The 21,471-nt window shown below is 36.4% G+C and overlaps 1 protein-coding gene across 1 annotated transcript; it reads left to right on the top strand.

Moving 5' to 3' along the window:
• Positions 1-18,727: 18,727 nt before the first annotated feature.
• Positions 18,728-20,302, top strand: LOC120576902 (uncharacterized). Its single transcript, XM_039827533.1, has 2 exons — positions 18,728-18,849; positions 19,102-20,302. Exons 1-2 carry the CDS (start codon positions 18,728-18,730, stop codon positions 20,300-20,302), a joined length of 1,323 nt encoding a protein of 440 aa, XP_039683467.1.
• The last annotated feature ends 1,169 nt before the right edge of the window (positions 20,303-21,471 follow it).

The following is a 21,471-nucleotide window of genomic DNA, read 5'->3' as shown; positions in this document are numbered from 1 at the left end:
TGTTGTATTAAACATTCAAGAATAATAATATACTATAGTATCAAACATTAATACTAAAGCTAGAATTCTCGTGATCTTAGCTTAGTTGGTAGGGATATTGCATATTATATGCAGGGGATGTGATTCGAACTCCGAACACTCCACTTCTCCACAATTTAATTGTGTGAGTTCTAACCATTAGACTACTTGACAAAAAAAGGTAGATCATACGAACATGGAAATATTTTTTAAACCCTTTGATAATTACGTTGATGTGTGGAGTATACTCCTATGTCATGTATAACTATAACTATTCTTTGAAATAAATTAAGACTACAAGTAACTGATGTCCAATGAACAAAGTTTCTTTTCTTTTCTTGTTGGGTGAATGAACACAGTTTCTAGTTCTAGAACAAAGGTAGGAGTAGAATTGAAAATTCAAATGTCTCCATAGATTTCAAAGTTGACCATTGTATTAATTCTATACTTAATTGTTAAATCCAATGTTGGACGCATGAAGATGCCTTGAGAATGGTCCTTTGCCTTTATGATTGGTCATTTGAAATTAGGAGGTTCCTTGATTTTGAAGCCAACTTATTTGTCAACCCCGAAAGCCAAAGTTTGCAAAAAGATCAAGGAAATACTAGAAATATTTGGCAGAAACATTTTATTCTTATTTATTCGTCATTTTCAAAATTTATAAAGATTACCTTTAATTCAAACACGCTAATCAATGATTATTTGAGACACACATACATACATTGTGGGTATCATGTAGCTGTAGGTATAAAAAGAAAAAGAAAGACGTCATTGTATTAATTAAATTACTTGTTTCCTAACACATTAATGAGTCTTGCTAACAAGTGTTCTGAAACACTGTTTAAAGATTTTAAATTTAGATTTTTTTTATTAAAAAGCTAAGCACTTTAAGTTTTTAATACATTAATTACATATATTTTTATAAAAATTTCGAATTTAAAATTCTTAACTAATGTCTCAGAAGCACTCGCTAGCATTTCTGTTTGTTTATCACAATACAAATGTAATGGAAATGGTTTACCATCCGTGACTGCAAGGTTGTTTTGGATTAATCTTTATTTGTTATCTCATCTTCACTTTCAAAACCAAAACCCACTTGGTTCCTCTCTATCATCTAATGCCATCAAACAAAACGAAACGAATTTTCCTGAACTTTGAATGTTTTAGGAGAATTCGTTTCGTTTTGTTTGATTTTACAAAATCAAACATTTTTTCTACAAATATTTTAATTTAATGTTACAATTTAATTTTTAATTTTTTTTGAGAGAGAACAATTTAATTTTTAATTAAAAAATGTAAAAAATTACCTCTAAATCTTCCATCCAAAACCCCCGTCACAAACAAACCTTAAATAAATGTTTTTGCAATCTTATAATATTACTTCAATTTAATTGGCGTGTTTCATCCGTCTACAATTTATATATATTGAAGGTGGAAGGGTAATTAAGATACGTACGTGCATTTGAGTTTGACTATCAAATTGGCTTGGCTGTATCAATCATTAATCCCACTTCTATAGTTTAATTGAATGAATTTGATCAATGATAAGAAAATTATATAATGGATGGAGTTGTCTTGTCCAATGATGGAGAAATGAAAGGTGAGGTTTAGTATGGGAAAGGGAAGTAGTTTTTCATGATGGGAAAGTTGATCTTAGCCATTTGATTAAATAAAGAGCACACTCTTATCATGTTCTCCCTACATTGAATTTTTTTTCACATTATCTTCCCCAACAATTCTCTCTCCTCCAACCACAACCAGCCACTCACCATCACATTGTATTTATCTTCCATTTTCGGATCTTGGACTTTGCTCAGATTAGCAGACTTGATTAATGTTTCAAAAATATAGAACAAATCTTTAATCTTTAATAGCTTTTCATTATTGCTTTAGATTATTTCAAGAAACACACATGCAAGAAATCTTTTAATCTTTGACCTTTAACAAATTATTTAATCTTTAACAACTTTTCTTTAATGATTCACAAGAGATTTTGTAAGGAGAAAGACAAACTGAAAATAGTACTCTTATCATGTTCTCTCAACACTGAATTTTTCACACTATCTTCCCCAACAATTCTCTCTCCTCCAACCACAACCTGCAACTCTTCTCCATACAAAAACATTTCAAGTTTCACATAAACAACTCTCCTCCAAGCAAATCCAGCAACTTTAATTTTAATTTGTTATTATGCCTGCCCCATCCATTAATATTTAACAGCTTTTCTTTAATGCTTGTATTGTGAGAAAACACACACGTAACTAGAAATCTTTAATCTTTAACAGCTTTTCTTTAATGATTCACAAGAGAATTGGTAAAGAGAAACACAAACTGAAAATAGAAAACAACAATGCGTGTGTTGAACAAATGGTTAAAAGATTGGGGTTTCAAGGAATGATTAATTCAGTTTGGGTTAATAAGTTGTTGTTGTTGGTGTTTTATGAGTCTCTGATGTTCATGGTGATGATGGCTGCGTGTGAACAGAGAGGATGGAAGCAAATGCTTTTGTCTGGTGGTGATGGGTGAGTGGAGGAGACATGGAAAGAGAGCGGAAGATGAGAATTGCTGTTCCCACATGTTGTTTGGCTGTGCCACACAAGTAAATTACTCAAATGCCCCTCGGCAGTTAACTACAGAAGTTTTAGAAATACGGCTGCAGTTAACTGCCGAGGAAAACTTCGGCAGTAAACTACCGAGGAAAACTGAAAACTTCGGCAGTTAACTGCTGAGGAAACCTCAAACCTGTTTTTTTTTTTTTTTTGACAAAAACCATAAATTGTCTTTAATAATATTTATTGATTTTGAATGTTTCAATCATTATTTTGGTACGTTTCAAACAATTGCAGTATTATACTTATGCGTATATATCTTAATAAGAATAACATTTAAATCAGTGTAAAAATTAAACATTTGAATATTGTTTTGCACATTACTTAAATACAAATAATAATAATAAAAAATCGTTAAAATAATTGTGCACAACGATTTTTTTTAAGGTATAATATGTTGTTATATTTTCTACATCAAAATAATTGTGTACAAAGATTTTTTTTTTTATTTATGTAATTTGCAAAACAATATTCAAATACTTAATTTTTACACTTATTGAAATGTTTTTTGAGGACTTAAATGTTAAGCCTAAAACAAAGAAAAAGGAAATAAAAGAAGAAAATTTTGTGAAAGTAGTTCTTGGAAATAAAATATTCACTATTGTTGAAGATCAAAGCAGTTATAACAAAAAAAAAAAGATGAAAGGAGTAATACAATTAAAATAAATAAGGAAGGCAAATCAATAAAATTAAAAACGAATTATTAAGAAAAATCAATGAAAAATGATAAAGACCGCGGAATATTCTCAAAGAATATTTATGGTTTTTGTCAAAAAAAAAAAAAAAAACAGATTTGAGGTTTCCTCGGCAGTTAACTGCAGAAGTTTTCAGTTTTCCTCGGTAGTTTACTGCCGAAGTTTTCCTCGGCAGTTAACTGCAGCCGTATTTCTAAAACTTCGGTAGTTAACTGCCGAGGGGCATTTGAGTAATTTACTCGTGTGGCACAGCCAAACAACATGTGGGAACAGCAATTCTCGCGGAAGATTAATTTGATTCTAGATCTAGAAGATGAATAGAGTACAGGTAGACTATGATAAGATCAATACACCTCTTTAATCTAATGGTGAAAATCCAACTTTCCCATGATGAAAAAAAACCTCACTTACCCCGGCTAAATGCCACCGCTAGACCATCAGACTTGAAATAAAACCTCTAAAATGTAATAAGTTAGACTTAATTTCCCTCAAAAAAAAGTTAGACTTATTTAATTTTTGAACTATACCTAATTTATTTAAGCAAAGTTCATAACAGCCTAACATGGTCTATTTTCTATCCTTAGTGGCGGGCGAGAGAGAAATGAAAGTAGCTTTCAGGGATTCTGGAATTACAAAACAAAATTTCTCTTTTTTTCCATCCAAACTTTTGTAGTTACAAAGAAACTTCCTCAAAAGGACCATCAATGTAACCAATCTTTAAGAAAAGATATGTCTTTTTTGTGTGCTAGGCTGCCAGCTAGTTCCTTCCCTTTTCTTTGATATCATCTATCTATATATTCTCTCCAACAATGTCTATGCTCAATGCTCATGCTCATGCTCATGCTTTGCCACTTCCCACATCTTTAAAACAACATTCTATTATACGAAACTTACAATGTATATATTCCACTTTTCTCTAAGTAAATTAACTTTATTTCCAATTCTAAATAGCTCCTCCTTTTGGTGTTTTTTTTCCCCTTCCAAAATCAACCAGTAGCGTAAATGAAGATACTAACGAACTAGACTCAATTCAAGTGAAGTGAAAGTGACAATACCCCTCATATATAAGTGGATCTATATACGGCTGAAATGAGCACCTTTCATTGTCCTCATCTTCATTATAGAAATAACCAATTTTTGTACTCAATATTATGTCTAATAAACCATTAATTTGGTATCTATATTTGTAAGTAGCTAACAAATTAGTCTTTGACTTTGTTAATATTTCAAATTAGTCTTTGTCTTTATCAAACGTTTCTCAGTTAAGTGTGTTATTATATGACAAAAACATAAAAACATGGACCTAATTGAAAAACTATTGTTTTTCCCACCCTATGCTATTCTCACCCGCCTTGCAAAAAGACGAAAATACCTCTAGTTTGGATTATATAACTCGAACCAGATTGTTAACATTTTTCGAATTATATATAAAATATGAATTACTTCGATATGTGATTTTTTGTGTTTTCTTTGATATCAAAGGTCTCTGTTAACCGTCGTAAAATTAAGGATGTGTTAAAATTATGGTTGCCCTAGGCAGTTGAAATTTATATTTAAAACAAATGATTAAGCTAATAAATTTCGTATCCGGAATTGTTTCCTTCAGGTAATTTTCGAAGGCGAAAATTCTTTTTAGGGGGGAGAGTTGTAACAACCCGATTTACGCTAGATTTATTTTATTATTTATTATGTGTGTTTATTTAAGCTTGCATGTGATTATTTGCCTCTGTGTGTATTTTGGTGGGATTTGGTGTTGGAAGAGTATTTTAGTCATTCATAACTCAGAAGTATTTTGGTCATTTGTAAGCAAGGGTAAATTATTAATTTTACTGTGAGGATTATTTTTAGTGATTTAAGTGGGAATGAATATTTTCTAAGTTGCTAGTGGGTTGTAGTATTTAACTAAGAGCCGGTAAATATTCGTTATTTTTATCCATTAAGTGAGTAGAACGTTGTGAATTAATTTGTAATAGTATTAGGCCCATTAAGAAATTTTGAGGGTTGAAAATTGCTTTTCAGACATCAAAAACTTTAGATTTCTGCTCATTACCCAAATGGATTCGCTCATTCCCAAAGTAAATGACCGAAATGCCCCTACGCATGTTAACATGCGCTAGTGCAAATTATAACGTAACTTAAGATAAGCAGCGTGACTTAACATACGCTAGTGTTATTTGTGAGTTATTTGTTGAATGCTTAGTGCAAGTTAACATGCGCTAGTGTATTGTGAAACGTGAGTTAACTCACGTTGCCATTTGCACTCGCGTGAGTTAACTCACGTTCATAGCAGACAACAAAAACTGCAATAAATGCAGTGTAGTAACAGAACTGAAACTTGAAAAGTGTAGAATGACTTGTAATCACACCACATTCATAACTTAACCGAACTACGCCAGTTTAACAAGATTATCAGATAATACGACATAATCGATCCAAATTACTCAAAAACATCGTTTTTCTCACAATCACGTAATCACACATAAACGATTCAAATTTCACAAATTCGCCGGTAATTACCCGTAATAATTTAAACACACTTAATGACACGTAAACGATCCAAAATAATTCATTTTATATATTTATTTAATATTAGTTACATATTGGCCATAAATATCAAAATTACACAACCGGCCACCAAAAAATATGTCGGGGTGTAATACCACCAAAAAATATGACGAACACCGACCGACCCAAAAGTGTCATAACCTATCTAACTAGACTAGTGATAGTGCATATTCTTCGTCTTCATCCATGACTTCGATCTCTTGCTTTGGCTTTTCCGGAGTGTCCAAATTAATAGGATTTTGCTCAATTGTTGGTTTCTTTGGCGGCATCGGCTCCTTAGATATGAGCTCATCAAAGATGGCTTGTCTATCCAAAAACTGAAAAAGCCATTGGTCCGCCACACCAATCTTGTGAGTCATCCACTCCTTAGAAGGAGGTGGTAGCTGACAATTTTCTTTCAACTTCACATGAAGAAAGTGTTCCGAAATTAAGCAAAGGAACATTATGTTGGAATGTGGATTAAGTGGTGGAGCACCCCAGATTGGGAAATATGTCTCACATGCACCACCCATTTTCGGCAAAGTCAATAGAACAACGGGTCTATTATAGCAACTAGCAATAATGTGACCCATATCCGGAGTGGTCAATGTAACACCCCGTTACCCAAAAGTAATTAAATAATAATTACACACACAATATCAAAGTAAAACCCAACGGGCATGTCACACTACATTTTAAAAATTTATAAAATAGAATATAAAAACTATTTATTGAACATCCATCAAAATCATCATTTATTTAGCAGCGGAATATTCTCATCAAAATAACAACAACAACTGTTTAATTCTCCATAAAATTATCCTGGCATAAAAGCCTCACAAATAAATTCAAACAACAGTAGGGCTATATCAGCAAGTTCCAAAATTGATACATAAGGAATGTAAATAAAACAAGGTAAACCCATCCCGAATGTATCAGAGCCCTAGACACGACGCTTGAGCCACCACCGACTACTCAAGATCACCTGCAAGTTACCATAGGAAGGGCAACATTTTCAAGCAGAAGGGGTGAGATTCACAACAATAAAATATAGATATTAAAATTCATCAATTGAATCTAACACCCTAAATATAATCAAATCATCATCATCAAATCAATTCATCATAATATATGTATAAATATATACTCATCAAACAACATCATCATCATCAAATGGCAATTACAATCAACAGCACCGACTCATGCAACTGACATGACAACACCGACTCATGCAACTGACATGACAACACTGCTAAGACAACACCTTAGACTTCTCAATAAATGCAAATATGCATGTGGTACATAATCAGGGCCGAAGCCCTCACCGCTGTTTTGAATGGTTAAAGCATTCATCAGGACATAAGTCCTCACCGCTTTGAACAATAAGGTGTTCTAGGACATAAGTCCTACCGCTTTGAACGACAAGGCGTTCCAGGGCAGAAGTCCTCCCGCTTTTATGCATATGCGACTGACTCACTTGTGTATACCTACATACAACTCGACCAAATGCATATATATATATATATATATATATATATATATATATATATATATATGTGTATATGACTCACAACTCCATAATGCAACCCATGTATGACTTAATTCAATAAAAAGCATACATTCCAATCAATAAAAAACATCATAGTCAATTCAATATTTCCAGAAAATTGCATAATTAATCATAATCATGCTTAAACATTAATATCTTTCATCAGCATGCCAAAACATAATCCACAATTCAAAAATACTGGGCAATTCGCCTCGCGAGCACATCTGCTCGCTATGGCGAACTCATGAAACGGGTTGCTCGACATGGCGAGTTCAAGGCGAACTCGAGGCGAACGAAAATATGGTGCTTTCGGGAGTTTTGACATTTTCTCACTAAAACTTCAATTCCAAGCTCCCTATTTATCTTTTTAATCTAAAACTTGCTCCAGTCCTCTCTAAAATGATTTAGGTACATTAAACTAACCACAATACAGCTTATAACAACAATTTGAAAATCCAGAATTTCTCATAGGTACTCACCACGGCGAGTTGTCTCACTCGCGAGGCGAGCCATGAAGTTGCTCACTCGCCTTGGCGAACAAGGCTACTCGCAAGGCGAGCGATGAACTTATGTACGGGCAGAATGCAGGTTTTTCCAGAAAATCCCATTTTCCTCCAATTCACTACCCAAATTGGTTTACAGATGCAGAACTAAGTACTATATGCAACAAGAAACTAATTCTAACATTAGAACAACAATCTCTACCCCAAAAACCATTAATTCATCACAAACCCATAATTCCCAATTCTCACCAAAAACCTGTTAAACTCAAATCAGAATCCAACATCTATACTACTGAAGTAAAACTCACCCTTACCTTAATTTTGCAGAAAGAAATGTACAGCAAAAATCAGTTCTTGGCTCTACTTGCTATTCTCTCCCTTTTCTCCCAACTTGACAGTTTTTCACGTAAAAAATATTTCTGACTCTTTTCTTTCTTTTTTAACTTCCTTCTTAACTTCCCTTTATTTCATTTTACTCCCCCTTAATTCTAACAAATTCCATTAACTTTCCAAACTCCAAAATAATATTAATTTCTCACTTAATCTAATTATTATAAAAATAAACTATATAATAAAATATAACACCACATAAATCACCAATATTATTTAAAATCATTTAATAAAGTCTAAATAAATCAAAATAAATAAATATATCGACTAGGGCGTTACAACTCTCCCCAAATTATTGAATTTCTTCCTCGAAATCTTACCTCAAACATACAACTCTTGGTACGACTCCCGCATCTTACTCTCCAGCTCCCAAGTCAAACTCTCACCAGTTACTCCACCCCAAACAACTTTCACTAGAGGTATGTCCTTGCCTCTCAACTTCTTCACCTCACGGTCCTCAATCCTCAACGGTAAGGTCTCAACTGTAAGGTTGTCTCTAACCTGCACATCATTCCTTGGAATAACATGCGAATGATCTGCTACATCCTTCCGAAGCTGAGACACATGAAACACATCATGCAAGTTCGAAATATGTGGTGGCAAACCAACTCTATATGCCAGTGTTCCAACCCTTTCTTAAATCTGATACAGACCAATGAACTTTGGAGTCAACTTCCTCGACTTCAATGCACGTCCTACACCCGTCATAGAAGTAACTTTCACAAAAACATGATCACCCTCCTGAAACTCAAGGGCCTTTCTCCTCTTGTCATGGTAACTCTTCTGTCGAATCTGCGACGCTTTCATCTTTTCCCTTATCATCTTGACCTTCTCAGTAGTCTGATGAACCAAATCCGGTCCCAACACAACACTCTCTCCTGACTCAAACCAGCATAAAGGAGTCCTGCACCTCCGACCATACAAAGCTTTGAACGGTGCCATACCAATACTCGAATGGTAACTGTTGTTGTATGTGAACTCTATCAACGGTAGGTGACTATCCCAAGCTCCACCTTGCTCAAGCACACACACTCTCAACAAATCCTCCAATGATTGGATCGTCTTTTCCGACTAACCATCTGTCTGAGGATGATAAGCCGAACTCAACCTCAACCTCGATCCCAAAGCATCTTGCAAACTCTTCCAGAACCTAGAAGTGAACCTTGGATCCCTATCCGACACAATACTCGACGGTACTCCATGTAGCTTCACAATGTTATGAACATAAATCTCCGCCAACTGTGCTACCAGATAACTGATATTGATCGGAATGAAATGTGCTGACTTCGTCAACCTGTCGACAATGACCCAAATGGCATCATGCCCTCTCGGAGTGTTCGGTAAACTTGGCACGAAATCCATAGAAATATTGTCCCACTTCCACTCCGGCACATCTAACGATGTCAACAACCCTGCAGGCTTCTGATGCTCAACCTTAGACTTCTGACAAGTCAAGCACGCATAAACAAATTGAGCAACATCACGCTTCAAACCGGACCACCAAAACAGTTTCTTCAAATCATGGTACATCTTTGTTGCTCCCGGATGAATACTCAAGCTACTCTTGTGACTTTCTTCTAAAATCAACTTTTTCAACTCATCATTGTCAGGAATACAAATTTTTCATCTGAACCTCAAAACACCCTGATCATCAACCTTGAAGTCACTATCCTCAGTGTCATTACCCGTAGTCATCAAATCAACAAACTTCAAATCCACTTGCTGAGCTTCTCGGATACTATTCAAGAAATCACTATTAATCTTCAGCATCCCCAACTGAATACTCTGAGGTGTCAACTCATAGACAAGACTCAAGTCTCTAAACTGTTCTAGCAATTCAAATTCCTTCACCATCAAAGCAGACATATGCAATGTCTTCCTGCTCAACGCGTCAGCAACAACATTGGCTTTACCGGGATGGTAATTCAAGCCAAAATCATAATCCTTCAACAGTTCTAACCATCTTCTCTGCCTCATATTCAATTCCTTCTGATCAAATAAATATTTCAAGCTTTTATTATCACTGAACACCTCGAATCAGGAACCGTACAAATAATGCCTCCAAATTTTCAAAACAAACAATACCGCAGCCAACTCCAGATCATGCGTAGGATAATTCTTCTCATGTATCCTCAATTGCCTAGAAGCATAAGCTACCACCTTACCATCTTGCATCAAAACACAACCTAAGCCCAGCTTAGACGCATCATAGTAAACAACAAACGGTTCTTCCGGCTTAGGTAGAATCAAAATAGGAGCAGTTGTCAATCTTCGCTTCAACTCGTTGAAACTACTCTCACACTGAGCATCCCACACAAAAGACTTACCCTTACAGGTCAACTGAGTCAACGGAAGTGCCAACTTCGAAAATCCCTCAATAAACCTGCGGTAATAACTAGCCAAACCCAAGAAGCTTCTGATTTCAGTCACTGACTTCAGAGTCTCCCATTGTGATACTGCATCAACTTTTGATGGATCAACTATAATACCACTACCAGAAATAAAATGGCCAAGAAAGCTTACTTCACTTAACCAGAACTCACACTTTGACAGCTTAGCATACAACTTCTTTTCTTTCAAGACTTGCAACACAATCTTCAGATGCTCGGCATGCTCCTCTTCAGTCTTAGAATAAATCAGAATATCATCAATAAACACAACCACAAATTTATCCAGAAAAGCATGGAAAATCCGGTTCATATACCTCATGAACACCCCAGGCGCATTAGTAACACCGAAAGGCATCACCTTGTATTCGTAATGACCATATCGTGTCCTAAAGGTCGTCTTTTGCATATCTTCATCCTTCACCTTAATCTGATGGTAACCTGACCTCAAGTCAATCTTACTGAACACCTTTGCACCCACTAACTGATCCATCAAGTCATCAATTCTCGGAAGTGGATACCTATTCTTTATCGTAACTTTGTTCAACTGACGGTAATCAATGCATAATCTCATGCTACCATCCTTCTTCTTAACTAACAACACCGACGCTCCCCAAGGTGAAACACTTGGTCTTACAAACTTCTTATCAAGCAAGTTCTCCAACTATTTCTTCAATTCAGCTAACTCCGAAGCTGACATACGATAAGGTGCCATCGACACCGGCTTTGTTCCTGGAACAAGGTCAATTGAAAATTCAACCTCCCTCTCTGGTGGCACACCAGGAATCTCATCAGGAAACACTTCTGGAAATTCATTCACCACTGGCAACCTGTCAATCACAGCTTGATTTTCTAACGACAAATATGCCATTAAAGAATACATCAGAATTCCATCACGTTCTAGCTGTTTTATTTGTTTTGTAGACAAGAAGTCAACTTCACCTTCTTCTTCAGCAGAAGAAAAATGCACCGTCTTACTAAAGCAATTGATATGAACTCGGTCATACTCTAACCAATTCATTCCGAAAATAACATCCATACCCGTCAACGACAAACAAACTAAGTCGACTACAAAGTCTCTACTAAACATAGACAATGGACATCTCAAGAAAACAAGAGAAGTAGTTACTGAACCCTTAGCTGGAGTTTCAACAACCATTTCTCCTTTCATATCAGATACATCCAGACCCAACTTATAAGCACATTCAATAGCAATGAAACAATGAGTAGCACCAGTATCTATAATAGCAATTAAATGAGTACTATTAAAGAAACAAGTACCTCTGATAAGTCGGTCCTCATTAGTAGTCTGCGTACCAGTCAATGCAAACACTTTCCCACCAGTTCTAGCCTTCTTCGGCTGAGTACACTGTGAACTGATATGACCTTCTTCGTTGCAGTTGTAGCAAACAATGTATCCACGCTTACATTCAGCTAGTGTGTGTCCTTTCTGACCACACCTAAAACACTTCCTCTCGTCTCTACCACAAGCATTGCTCTAGTGGCCTTTTTCACCACACTTGAAACAAACAATTTCAACAGGAGCATCTCTCCTCTTGGGCCTCCTCTCATCATTCATTCTCTGCTTTCCCTTGTCAGCAGGAGCACTGTAAGGTGTAGGACGACTCTGTTGTCCCTTACCCCTTCGCTCATTCATCACCTTATAATGAGCTTTGGTGTCTTCCTCATATATCCTGCAGCTGCTTACCAACTCAGAGAAAATTCTAATCTTCTGATACCCAATAGCTCTTTTGATATCAGCCCTCAGCCCATTTTCAAACTTAATACACTTGGAGAATTCAGCTGTCTCCGCACTGTAATGGGGTTAGAACTTAGCAAGTTCCACGAACTTTGCAGCATACTCCGTAACAGACATATCTCCCTGCTTCAATTTCAGAAACTCAATTTCTTTCTTACCTCGGACATCTTCCGGGAAGTACCTACTCAGGAACTCTTTCCTGAACACAGCCCAGGTTACTACAGCTCCATCCTGCTCCAGAACAGGCAACATACTTATCCACCAGTCATCAGCCTCTTCCGCTAACATGTGCGTCCCAAACCACACCTTTTGCACCTCCGAACACTGCATGACCCGGAAAATTCTTTCAACCTCCTTAAGCCACTTCTGGGCACCATCAGGATCATATCTACCTTTGAATGTTGGTGGATGATTCCTTAAGAAAGTCTCCAACATCCTAGTTCCCTCATTACCAGCTTCAGCTTTTGGTTGCTGTTGAACAACTTGAGCTATAGCCTAAAGCGCAGCAACAAGAGCAACATCACGACTACCAGTCATCTCAAGGTTCTACATAAGAAACAACAACACAGAACAACAACAAAAACAACATTAAAGTTGAAACTCTATCCTAGGTGGCTCAACACGACTCTACTACTTGGTCGGACGAACCAACCTACTCTGATACCAATTGTAACACCCCGTTACCCAAAAGTAATTAAATAATAATTACACACACAACATCAGAGTAAAACACAACGGACATGTCACACTACATTTTCAAAATTTCTAAAATAGAATATAAAAACTATTTATTACACATCCATCGAAATCATCATTTATTTAGCAGCGGAATATTCTCATCAAAACAACAACAACAACTGTTTAATTCTCCATAAAATTATCCTGGCATAAAAGCCTCATCAAATAAATTCAAACAACAGTAGGGCTATATCAGCAAGTTCCAAAATTGATACATAAGGAATGTGAATAAAACAAGGTAAACCCATCCCGAATGTATCAAAGCCCTAGACATGACACTTGAGCCACCACCGACTACTCAGGATCACCTGCAAGTTACCCATAGGAAGGGCAACATTTTCAAGCAGAAGGGGTGAGATTCACAACAATAAAATATAGATATTAAAATTGATCAATTGAATCTAACACCCTAAATATAATCTGATCATCATCATCAAATCAATTCATCATAATATATGTATAAATATATACTCATCAAACAACATCATCATCATCAAATGGCAATTATAATCAACAACACCGACTCAAGCAAATGAAATGACAACACCGACTCATGCAACTGACATGACAACACTACTAAGTCAACACCTTAGACTTCTCAATAAATGCAAATATGCATGTGGTACCATAATCACGGCCGAAGCCCTCACCGCTGTTTTGAATGGTTAAAGCATTCATCAGGACATAAGTCCTCACCGCTTTGAACAACAAGGTGTTCCAGGACATAAGTCCTACCGCTTTGAACGACAAGGCGTTCCAGGGCAGAAGTCCTCCCGCTTTTATGCATATGCGACTGACTCACTTGTGTATACCTACATACAACTCGACCAAATGCATATATATATATATATATATATATATATATATATATATGACTCACAACTCCATAATGCAACCCATGTATGACTTAATTCAATAAAAAGCATACATTCCAATCAATAACAAACATCATAGTCAATTTTATATTTCCAGAAAATTGCATAATTAATCATAATCATGCTTAAACATCAACATCTTTCATCAGCATGCCAAAACAGAATCAACAAAATCAAAAATACTGGGCAACTCGCCTCGCGAGCACATCTGCTCGCTATGGCGAACTTAGGAAACGGGTTGCTCGACATGGCTAGTTCAAGGCGAACTCGAGGCGAACGAAAATATGGTTCTTTCGGGAGTTTTGACATTTTCTCACTAAAACTTCAATTCCAAGCTCCCTATTAATCTTTTTAATCTAAAACTTGCTCCAGTCCTCTCTAAAATCATTTAGGTACATTAAACTAACCACAATACACCTTATAACAACAATTTGAAAATCCAGAATTTCTCATAGGTACTCGCCACGGGGAGTTGTCTCACTTGCGAGGCGAGCCATGAAGTTGCTCACTCGCCTTGGCGAACAAGGCTACTCGCAAGGCAAGTGATGAACTTCTGTACGGGCAGAATGCAGGTTTCTCCAGAAAATCCCATTTTCCTCCAATTCACTCCCCAAATTGGTTTACAGATGCAGAACTTAGTACTATATGCAACCAGAAACTAATTCTAACATCAGAACAACAATCTCTACCCTAAAAACCATTAATTCATCACAAACCCATAATTTCCAATTCTCACCAAAAACCTGTTAAACTCAAATCAGAATCCAACATCTATACTACTGATGAGTCATTTATATGTTATTTTAATATGCTTTTTAGTTTAGTTTTAATTAGATTTTATATAATTTTATATTAGTATTATTTCCTTTTTAGGATAGTTTACTTTAAAATGCAATTGATTATATTTCAGGGAAGAATATTGGATGGAGAGAGTCTTGGAGCAAAAGAAAGGGATTTGGAGCAGATTGGACACAAAAACATGAAGATTGGGAAACAAAATATATCTCCCACAAGTCAGAAGCCTGGCACGGCCCGTGCTAGCCTTGGCACGGCCGTGCCACCCTCTAGAGACCTTTTGCTGCTTTTGCTTTGACTCCAAGCTATTCTATTTTGGCGCACAATCTACCGAGGAATATTCTTGGAATATACTTGCTTAGATTTTAAGTCAATTGTGTACTATAAATAGAGTAGCTAGCCATCACTAATATTCATCTTTTCTTGGAATACAATATGTGACAATTGTCTTTCTAATAAAAGTTCATTTTACTTTCTTTGTTATTTACTTTTATGTTTTCTCTCTTCTTCTCCTTGTCTACAATGAACGTCAGTGAGTAGACTTCTCTTGTCTTGGGATTGTTGGATAAGTCTAATGACATAATCCTAATCAAACCAAGCTTTAAACCTTAATCTTATGTAACCCTAATTCCTTATCTAAATTCAACGCTTTAACATGGATCAGTCATTATCAAACTGTGGAAACGAAAGTGGAGGGTTTGATAATTGTTTATCCATCATCTCAAATATCAATTCATAAAACGAAAGTGGAGCTTTGATATTCGAACAAGTGAATTTAGACAAAGATTGTAAAGGCAGCGAAATAGTCTTTACAATCTTTGAGACATATAGTTTCGATCTTCAAGGGAACTAATAATGATCAAGTCAGCGAAATAGGCTTGGTTGTTAGAGGAACCAAAATCTAATAGTAATCAAGTCAGCGAAATAGGCTTGGTTGCTAGAGGAACAAAAGAGAAACTGTCTTGAGAAATTAGGTCTAACATAAAGTTATAAGTTTAATAGTTTGGTTTGAGAAGAACTTGTCGTTAGGATGAACCAATAATCCCAAGGCTTTTATCTTTTATTATTATTTTCTTTTAAATATATAAAAATACAACTTTCTACCTTATAAACCTTTAGTCTAATCATTATCTAAAGTTCATTAAATTCATAACTCCCTGTCGGAACGATACTCTTTTCATACTACTTCGGTAAGACCGTGCACTTGCGGTTTTATCCCATCAACTACTGAAGTAAAACTCACGCTTACCTTAATTTTGCAGAAACAAATGCACAGCAAAAATCAGTTCTTGGCTGTACTTGCTCTTCTCTCCCTTTTCTCCCAACTTGACAGTTTTTCACGTAAAAAATGTTTCTGACTCTTTTCTTTCTTTCTTAACTTCCTTCTTAACTTCCCTTTATTTCATTTTACTCCCCCTTAATTCTAATAAATTCCATTAATTTCCCAAACTCCAAAATAATATTAATTTCTCACTTAATCTAATTATTATAAAAATAAACTATATAATAAAATATAACACCACATAAATCACCAATATTATTTAAAATCATATAATAGACTTTAAATAAATCAAAATAAATAAGTATATCGACTAGAGCGTTACAGCCAACCACTTCTCCGGTGGCGCATCACCATTTTTACTTGTTGGAGGGTGTAAACCATCAAAGATCTCTTTGTAACGCCTCTTGGTAGCATAAAACAGCAAGTAGTCACTCCTGTGATTTTTCAGCTCATTAATAAGTGCATGACGAACCAAAACATGACTATCCTCATTCAATCCCCTGTGCCTAGCTACGACCCCGAAACCACAATTACCATCCCCTTTATCATTCACAATATCTTCAACAAAAAGTCTCATGAGATTTGGAATTCGTGAAATGTATGGTATTTGCAAATAAGGTTCCTTTTTTGAAGTAGGAGTTGAATTTTGTGAGCGGGACCAAGTGCCAAGACGTGAATCTTTAGTCTTTGGAACATTACTCTTGGCATGTGAGCATTGACTATCGGGATTTTGAGCATCAATAGTCTCCCACCTAAAGGGGATTCGACCCGTGTACCTCATTTTCGGTGTAGACTTCACCCTTTTAGGTGCCCCCTTGGTGGCCAGTTTTCTCGGAGGTGGCTTCAACATTGTCTCCTCCGGAAATCCAAGTTCACGCAATTTGTATTTGATGAAGAGTTTCATCTTGTAAGGGCCCCTCTTGATACGTTTTTGAACGGCGTCCCATTCCTCCGTAACGGAAAAATTGGCATCAACCTCTTCTCCAATTACACTTAACCTTCGCCAATGAGGGTAGATTTCATCCAAGAATACAAGCACAAGGCAACCTGAATGTTGCCATTTTCACACAACCACAATCTTCTTTAGCAAACCCAAATCTCCTAGAGCGTTCAAATTCATCATCAATGAAACCCAAAGCGACCTTAGAGACATACCCCTCCAACTCCGAGAATAATTTGTTTTATTTTTGTATTTGTGTACCATGACGGTTATGTTCCTCCCAAAACTCCCTTGTATCTCACCAAATTGGTTTTTCATCATTTTGTCAATTTCATCCCAACATGATGCCAAGTCTCCCATGCAACTCCTCAAGTACCCTTTCAATTGTGCGTGAGCCAATTCAATAATGTTGCTGCTTCTACACCCCATATGCAAGTATTTATTCGTCCATACCCTCACAAAATGCTTCTTAAGGGGCAAAACGATTTCCTCAACATATTCAACAAACAATGGAAACGGTCCGCATACCTCATCTTTGAATGTCAAACATGCAATTGCAACTGAATCCTTCATATGAGAGTTAACCACATCTCTCCAAGCCCTCACTATTTTCTTAACAAGCTCACAATGCCATCCTCCACCACATTTTCAACCATGCCACTCAATGTCTACTCAATAAAAAAAACAAATAAAAAATAAATAAGTGACTTGTGCGGCAAGCAAAGCAAATAAAAAAAATGGCGCAAAATTTCAAATTCTGGGCTACTGTCAGTAGTGTGAGTTAACTCACGCTAGTGCTATCTACCTACGCAACTTAAGTCATGTTTCCCTTACAACTAGCGTGAGTTAACTCACGTTGAGCCCTACACCTACTGAAATGAAAAACGAAACTACCAGCAAAACCAGCAAAAATGAAAAGTTTTGACGGTACATTACCTATTCTTTGATGCTTGATGAGCGTAGAAACTTGTTTCCTACGATTTGCAATGATTTGGAATGAAGATTTTTACCCAAAATTTTGCACTTTTGGGGTTTTTAGAGGTTGAGGGAAAGAAAAAATGGAGCTTTGTGGTTGCCTGTTGGGTTTTGAACGAAAATAGTACTTAACGCAAGTTAACATGCACTACGTGACTTAACTCACGCTGCGTGACTTAAGTTACATTCTCCTTATAACAAGCGCATGTTAACTCACGCTACGCAAGTTAACATGCGTAGAGTCATTTTCGACTTTTACTTTGGGAATGAGCGATACTGTTTGGATAATGAGCAGAATTCAAAACTTCATATTGACACAAGTAAATGACCATATTACCCCCAAGGATAGTTAACTACCGCCGGATTGTTTACCAACACAGCAAAAAAAAAAAGAAAAAAAAAACTCCAGCGGTGGTTAACTACGGTGTAGAAAAAATTGATTTTTTTTAAAGCACTTTGCTACTGCTTTTATCTGCAAAAGAACTGCTACACAGAAGGAAAAAAAAAAAACCATTCAGATAAACCATTCTAGTACAACTATTTATCAGAAACACCCCATCAGGATCTTCCCGAATCAATACATGTTGTAATTACGGGTTGAAGTTAGAGGTTGTTATAGAAGATACAATGTTTTGATTATTTCTTGATGATTACAACAAGATTCCTTCATGGCTTCTGCACGTGGGGCCAATAGAGCTGGTGGGCGTCAAGAAGATTTTGGGCCTAAAAAAAGGTCAAGAACAGATATTGCTGAAGAAGGTGATCGTGGAAAAGAGGTGCGGAAAGAAATGTTTGTTGTAAACAACCCAGTGTACGAAAAAAATAAAACGGCGGGACCTGCTAGGCAGGCCTGCCGAGAACAATGAGTATTATAGCATGGAATTGCCGAGGCTTGGAAACCTGCGAGTGATTCCTAAAATCAAATTCCTTGTCCGCTACTATAAACCGGACATCCTTTTTCTTTGTGAAATAAGGGTTGAAATTAATAAAATAGAGGAATTTCGTTATCTTTTGGGTTATGATTTTTGTTTACACCTACCAGAAATAATAGAGGCGGAGGTATTGCTTTATTTTGGCGGAATACGGATAATTGTAGCATCATTAATTACTCGACTAACCATATTAGCGCTAAAATTGAAGAACTTAATCATAGGGAGTGGGCCTTTACAGGCTTTTATGGGTACCCAGATATTTCCAGAAGGAGAGACTCTTGGAATTTTATTCGGAGTCTTGCTAATCAAATTAGTCTACCTTGGTGTATAATGGGAGATTTCAATGACATCCTTCACTCAGATGAGAAGAAAGGAAGAGCCACTAGACCAAATTGGCTTATCAAGGGATTCCGTCAAGCTATACAAGATGTAGAGCTCATTGACATTCATATGGAAGGTTATCCGTTCACTTGGTTTAAAAGTTTGGGTACAACACGGGCAGTGGAAGAAAAGTTAGACCAAGCTTTAGCAACTAACTCCTGGATGCAGCTCTTTCCTAATGCAAGACTAGAAAATCTGGTTGCTCCATCATCAGATCATTTCCCTATCTTGCTAGATAGAACTCCAGAGGTAAGAAGTCATAGAGTTGAAAGGTCTTTCAAATTTGAAAATGCATGGAGAATTGAGGAAGGAGTTAATGACGTTGTTCAGGGTAGTTGGCCTTGTCGTACAGGTAATAATGTTATGGAAAAATTAGCAAATTGTGCAGAAGACCTCACACACTGGAGTAAAACTCATTGTCACAAAATTCAAACAGAGATTGAACATTGCAGAAAGCAACTCAGCAGATGTCGTACTATCCATGGTATCCAAGATGAAGCTTACTTTGATAATATGAGGCAGAAACTTAATCATTTGCTAATTCAAGAGGATATGTTTTGGCGACAAAGAGCCAAAAATCATTGGTTCCGAGATGGAGACCTGAATACAAAATTCTTCCATGCAGCCGCAACTTCCAGGAAAAAAGTAAATAAAATTCTCTCTCTTGAAAATAATGAAGGATTTCGTACTACTGATGAAGGTGGAATGCGAGCTATAGCGAAAGAATATTTCGAGGAGCTGTTTGAAAATCATGAAAGCATACGTTCTCCGGTCACCAATATGCTGAATCAAGTAATTGATCACGAGGACAATGTGCAATTAACATCCCCGTTTTGCAGAGAAGAGTTCAAAGAAGCAATGTTCTCTATGCAGCCTGATAAATGCCCAGGCCCTGATGGTTTTAACCCAGGCTTTTATCAACACTTCTAGTCTATCTTTAGTGATGACATCTTCAACGAGTGCTGTTAGTGGATGAATGAAGGGCATTTCCCGCCATCTCTAAACTCCACGAATATAGCATTAATACCAAAAGGAGCAGAACAAAAAACAATGAAGGATTGGCGGCCTATAGCTTTATGTAATGTGCTATACAAACTCTTGCCAAAGGTCCTCGCAAATCGTTTGAAGAAGATCCTACACAAATGCATTGCGGATTCACAGTCTGCTTTTGTGCCTGATAGATCCATCTTGGATAATGCGTTAGTTGCCATTGAACTAGTTCATTATATGAAGACTAAAACAAAAGGCAATGAGAAAAGTGTGGCACTGAAGTTGGACATCAGCAAAGCATATGATAGAATTGATTGGGCATATCTCAGAGATGTTATGAGTAAGATGGGTTTCTCAGATAAGTGGTCTTCAACATAAACATCTCATAACATTATAGCATCATAACATCATTCATCATTGACTCGACTATGCGACTATGCAACTTAGACCTCTTATATGCATGTGGTACCAATTCAGAGCATGAGCCCCCAACATTATTAAGTATTAATATACTTCTAGGGCATGAGCCCCCATCGTTATTTTGAGCTAATGCTCCATCGTGGTAAGTACAAAGCTCCAGGGCATGAGCCCCCAACAAATGTATGCTAATGCATGGACTCAATCTCTTAAAACATCTTAATCATCATCTCATATATATCCAATAATTTGGAGGTTCAACATCATCTTATTCATCTTATAATGACTCATGCAACTTGGTTAAATAACAATAGCAGCATAGGCAGTTCACAACAAAATTATGACATCATATAAGGATATCAAATAAAAGCAAGCATCAACTCAATCATTCATTTATTAACATCTCAAGTAATGAAATTAATCATTAAATCACATTATAATCAACTTAACAGTTCATAACAGCTTCACAGATTGCAGTTAACACCTTATATAGGTCACATTACTACCTAAGGGTCCATCCCTAATCAATTTATGCGACACTGATCGTAACATCCTAACTTGCATTCAGTTCTGGAAGTACTCACGAGGCGAGAGCATCTGCTCGCCATGGCGAGTACAAGCCAGAATCTAAACTAAAGTTGTTCTAAGCTAAACCAGGTTCAATCTCGTTCTAAGTCATCATCTAATCTTTA

This window comes from Medicago truncatula, chromosome 7, assembly GCF_003473485.1.
Source record: "Medicago truncatula cultivar Jemalong A17 chromosome 7, MtrunA17r5.0-ANR, whole genome shotgun sequence".
NCBI classification, from domain to species: Eukaryota; Viridiplantae; Streptophyta; class Magnoliopsida; order Fabales; family Fabaceae; genus Medicago; species Medicago truncatula.
Note: the sequence above shows the minus strand (reverse complement) of the source record. Positions and strands in the feature narration are given on the sequence as shown.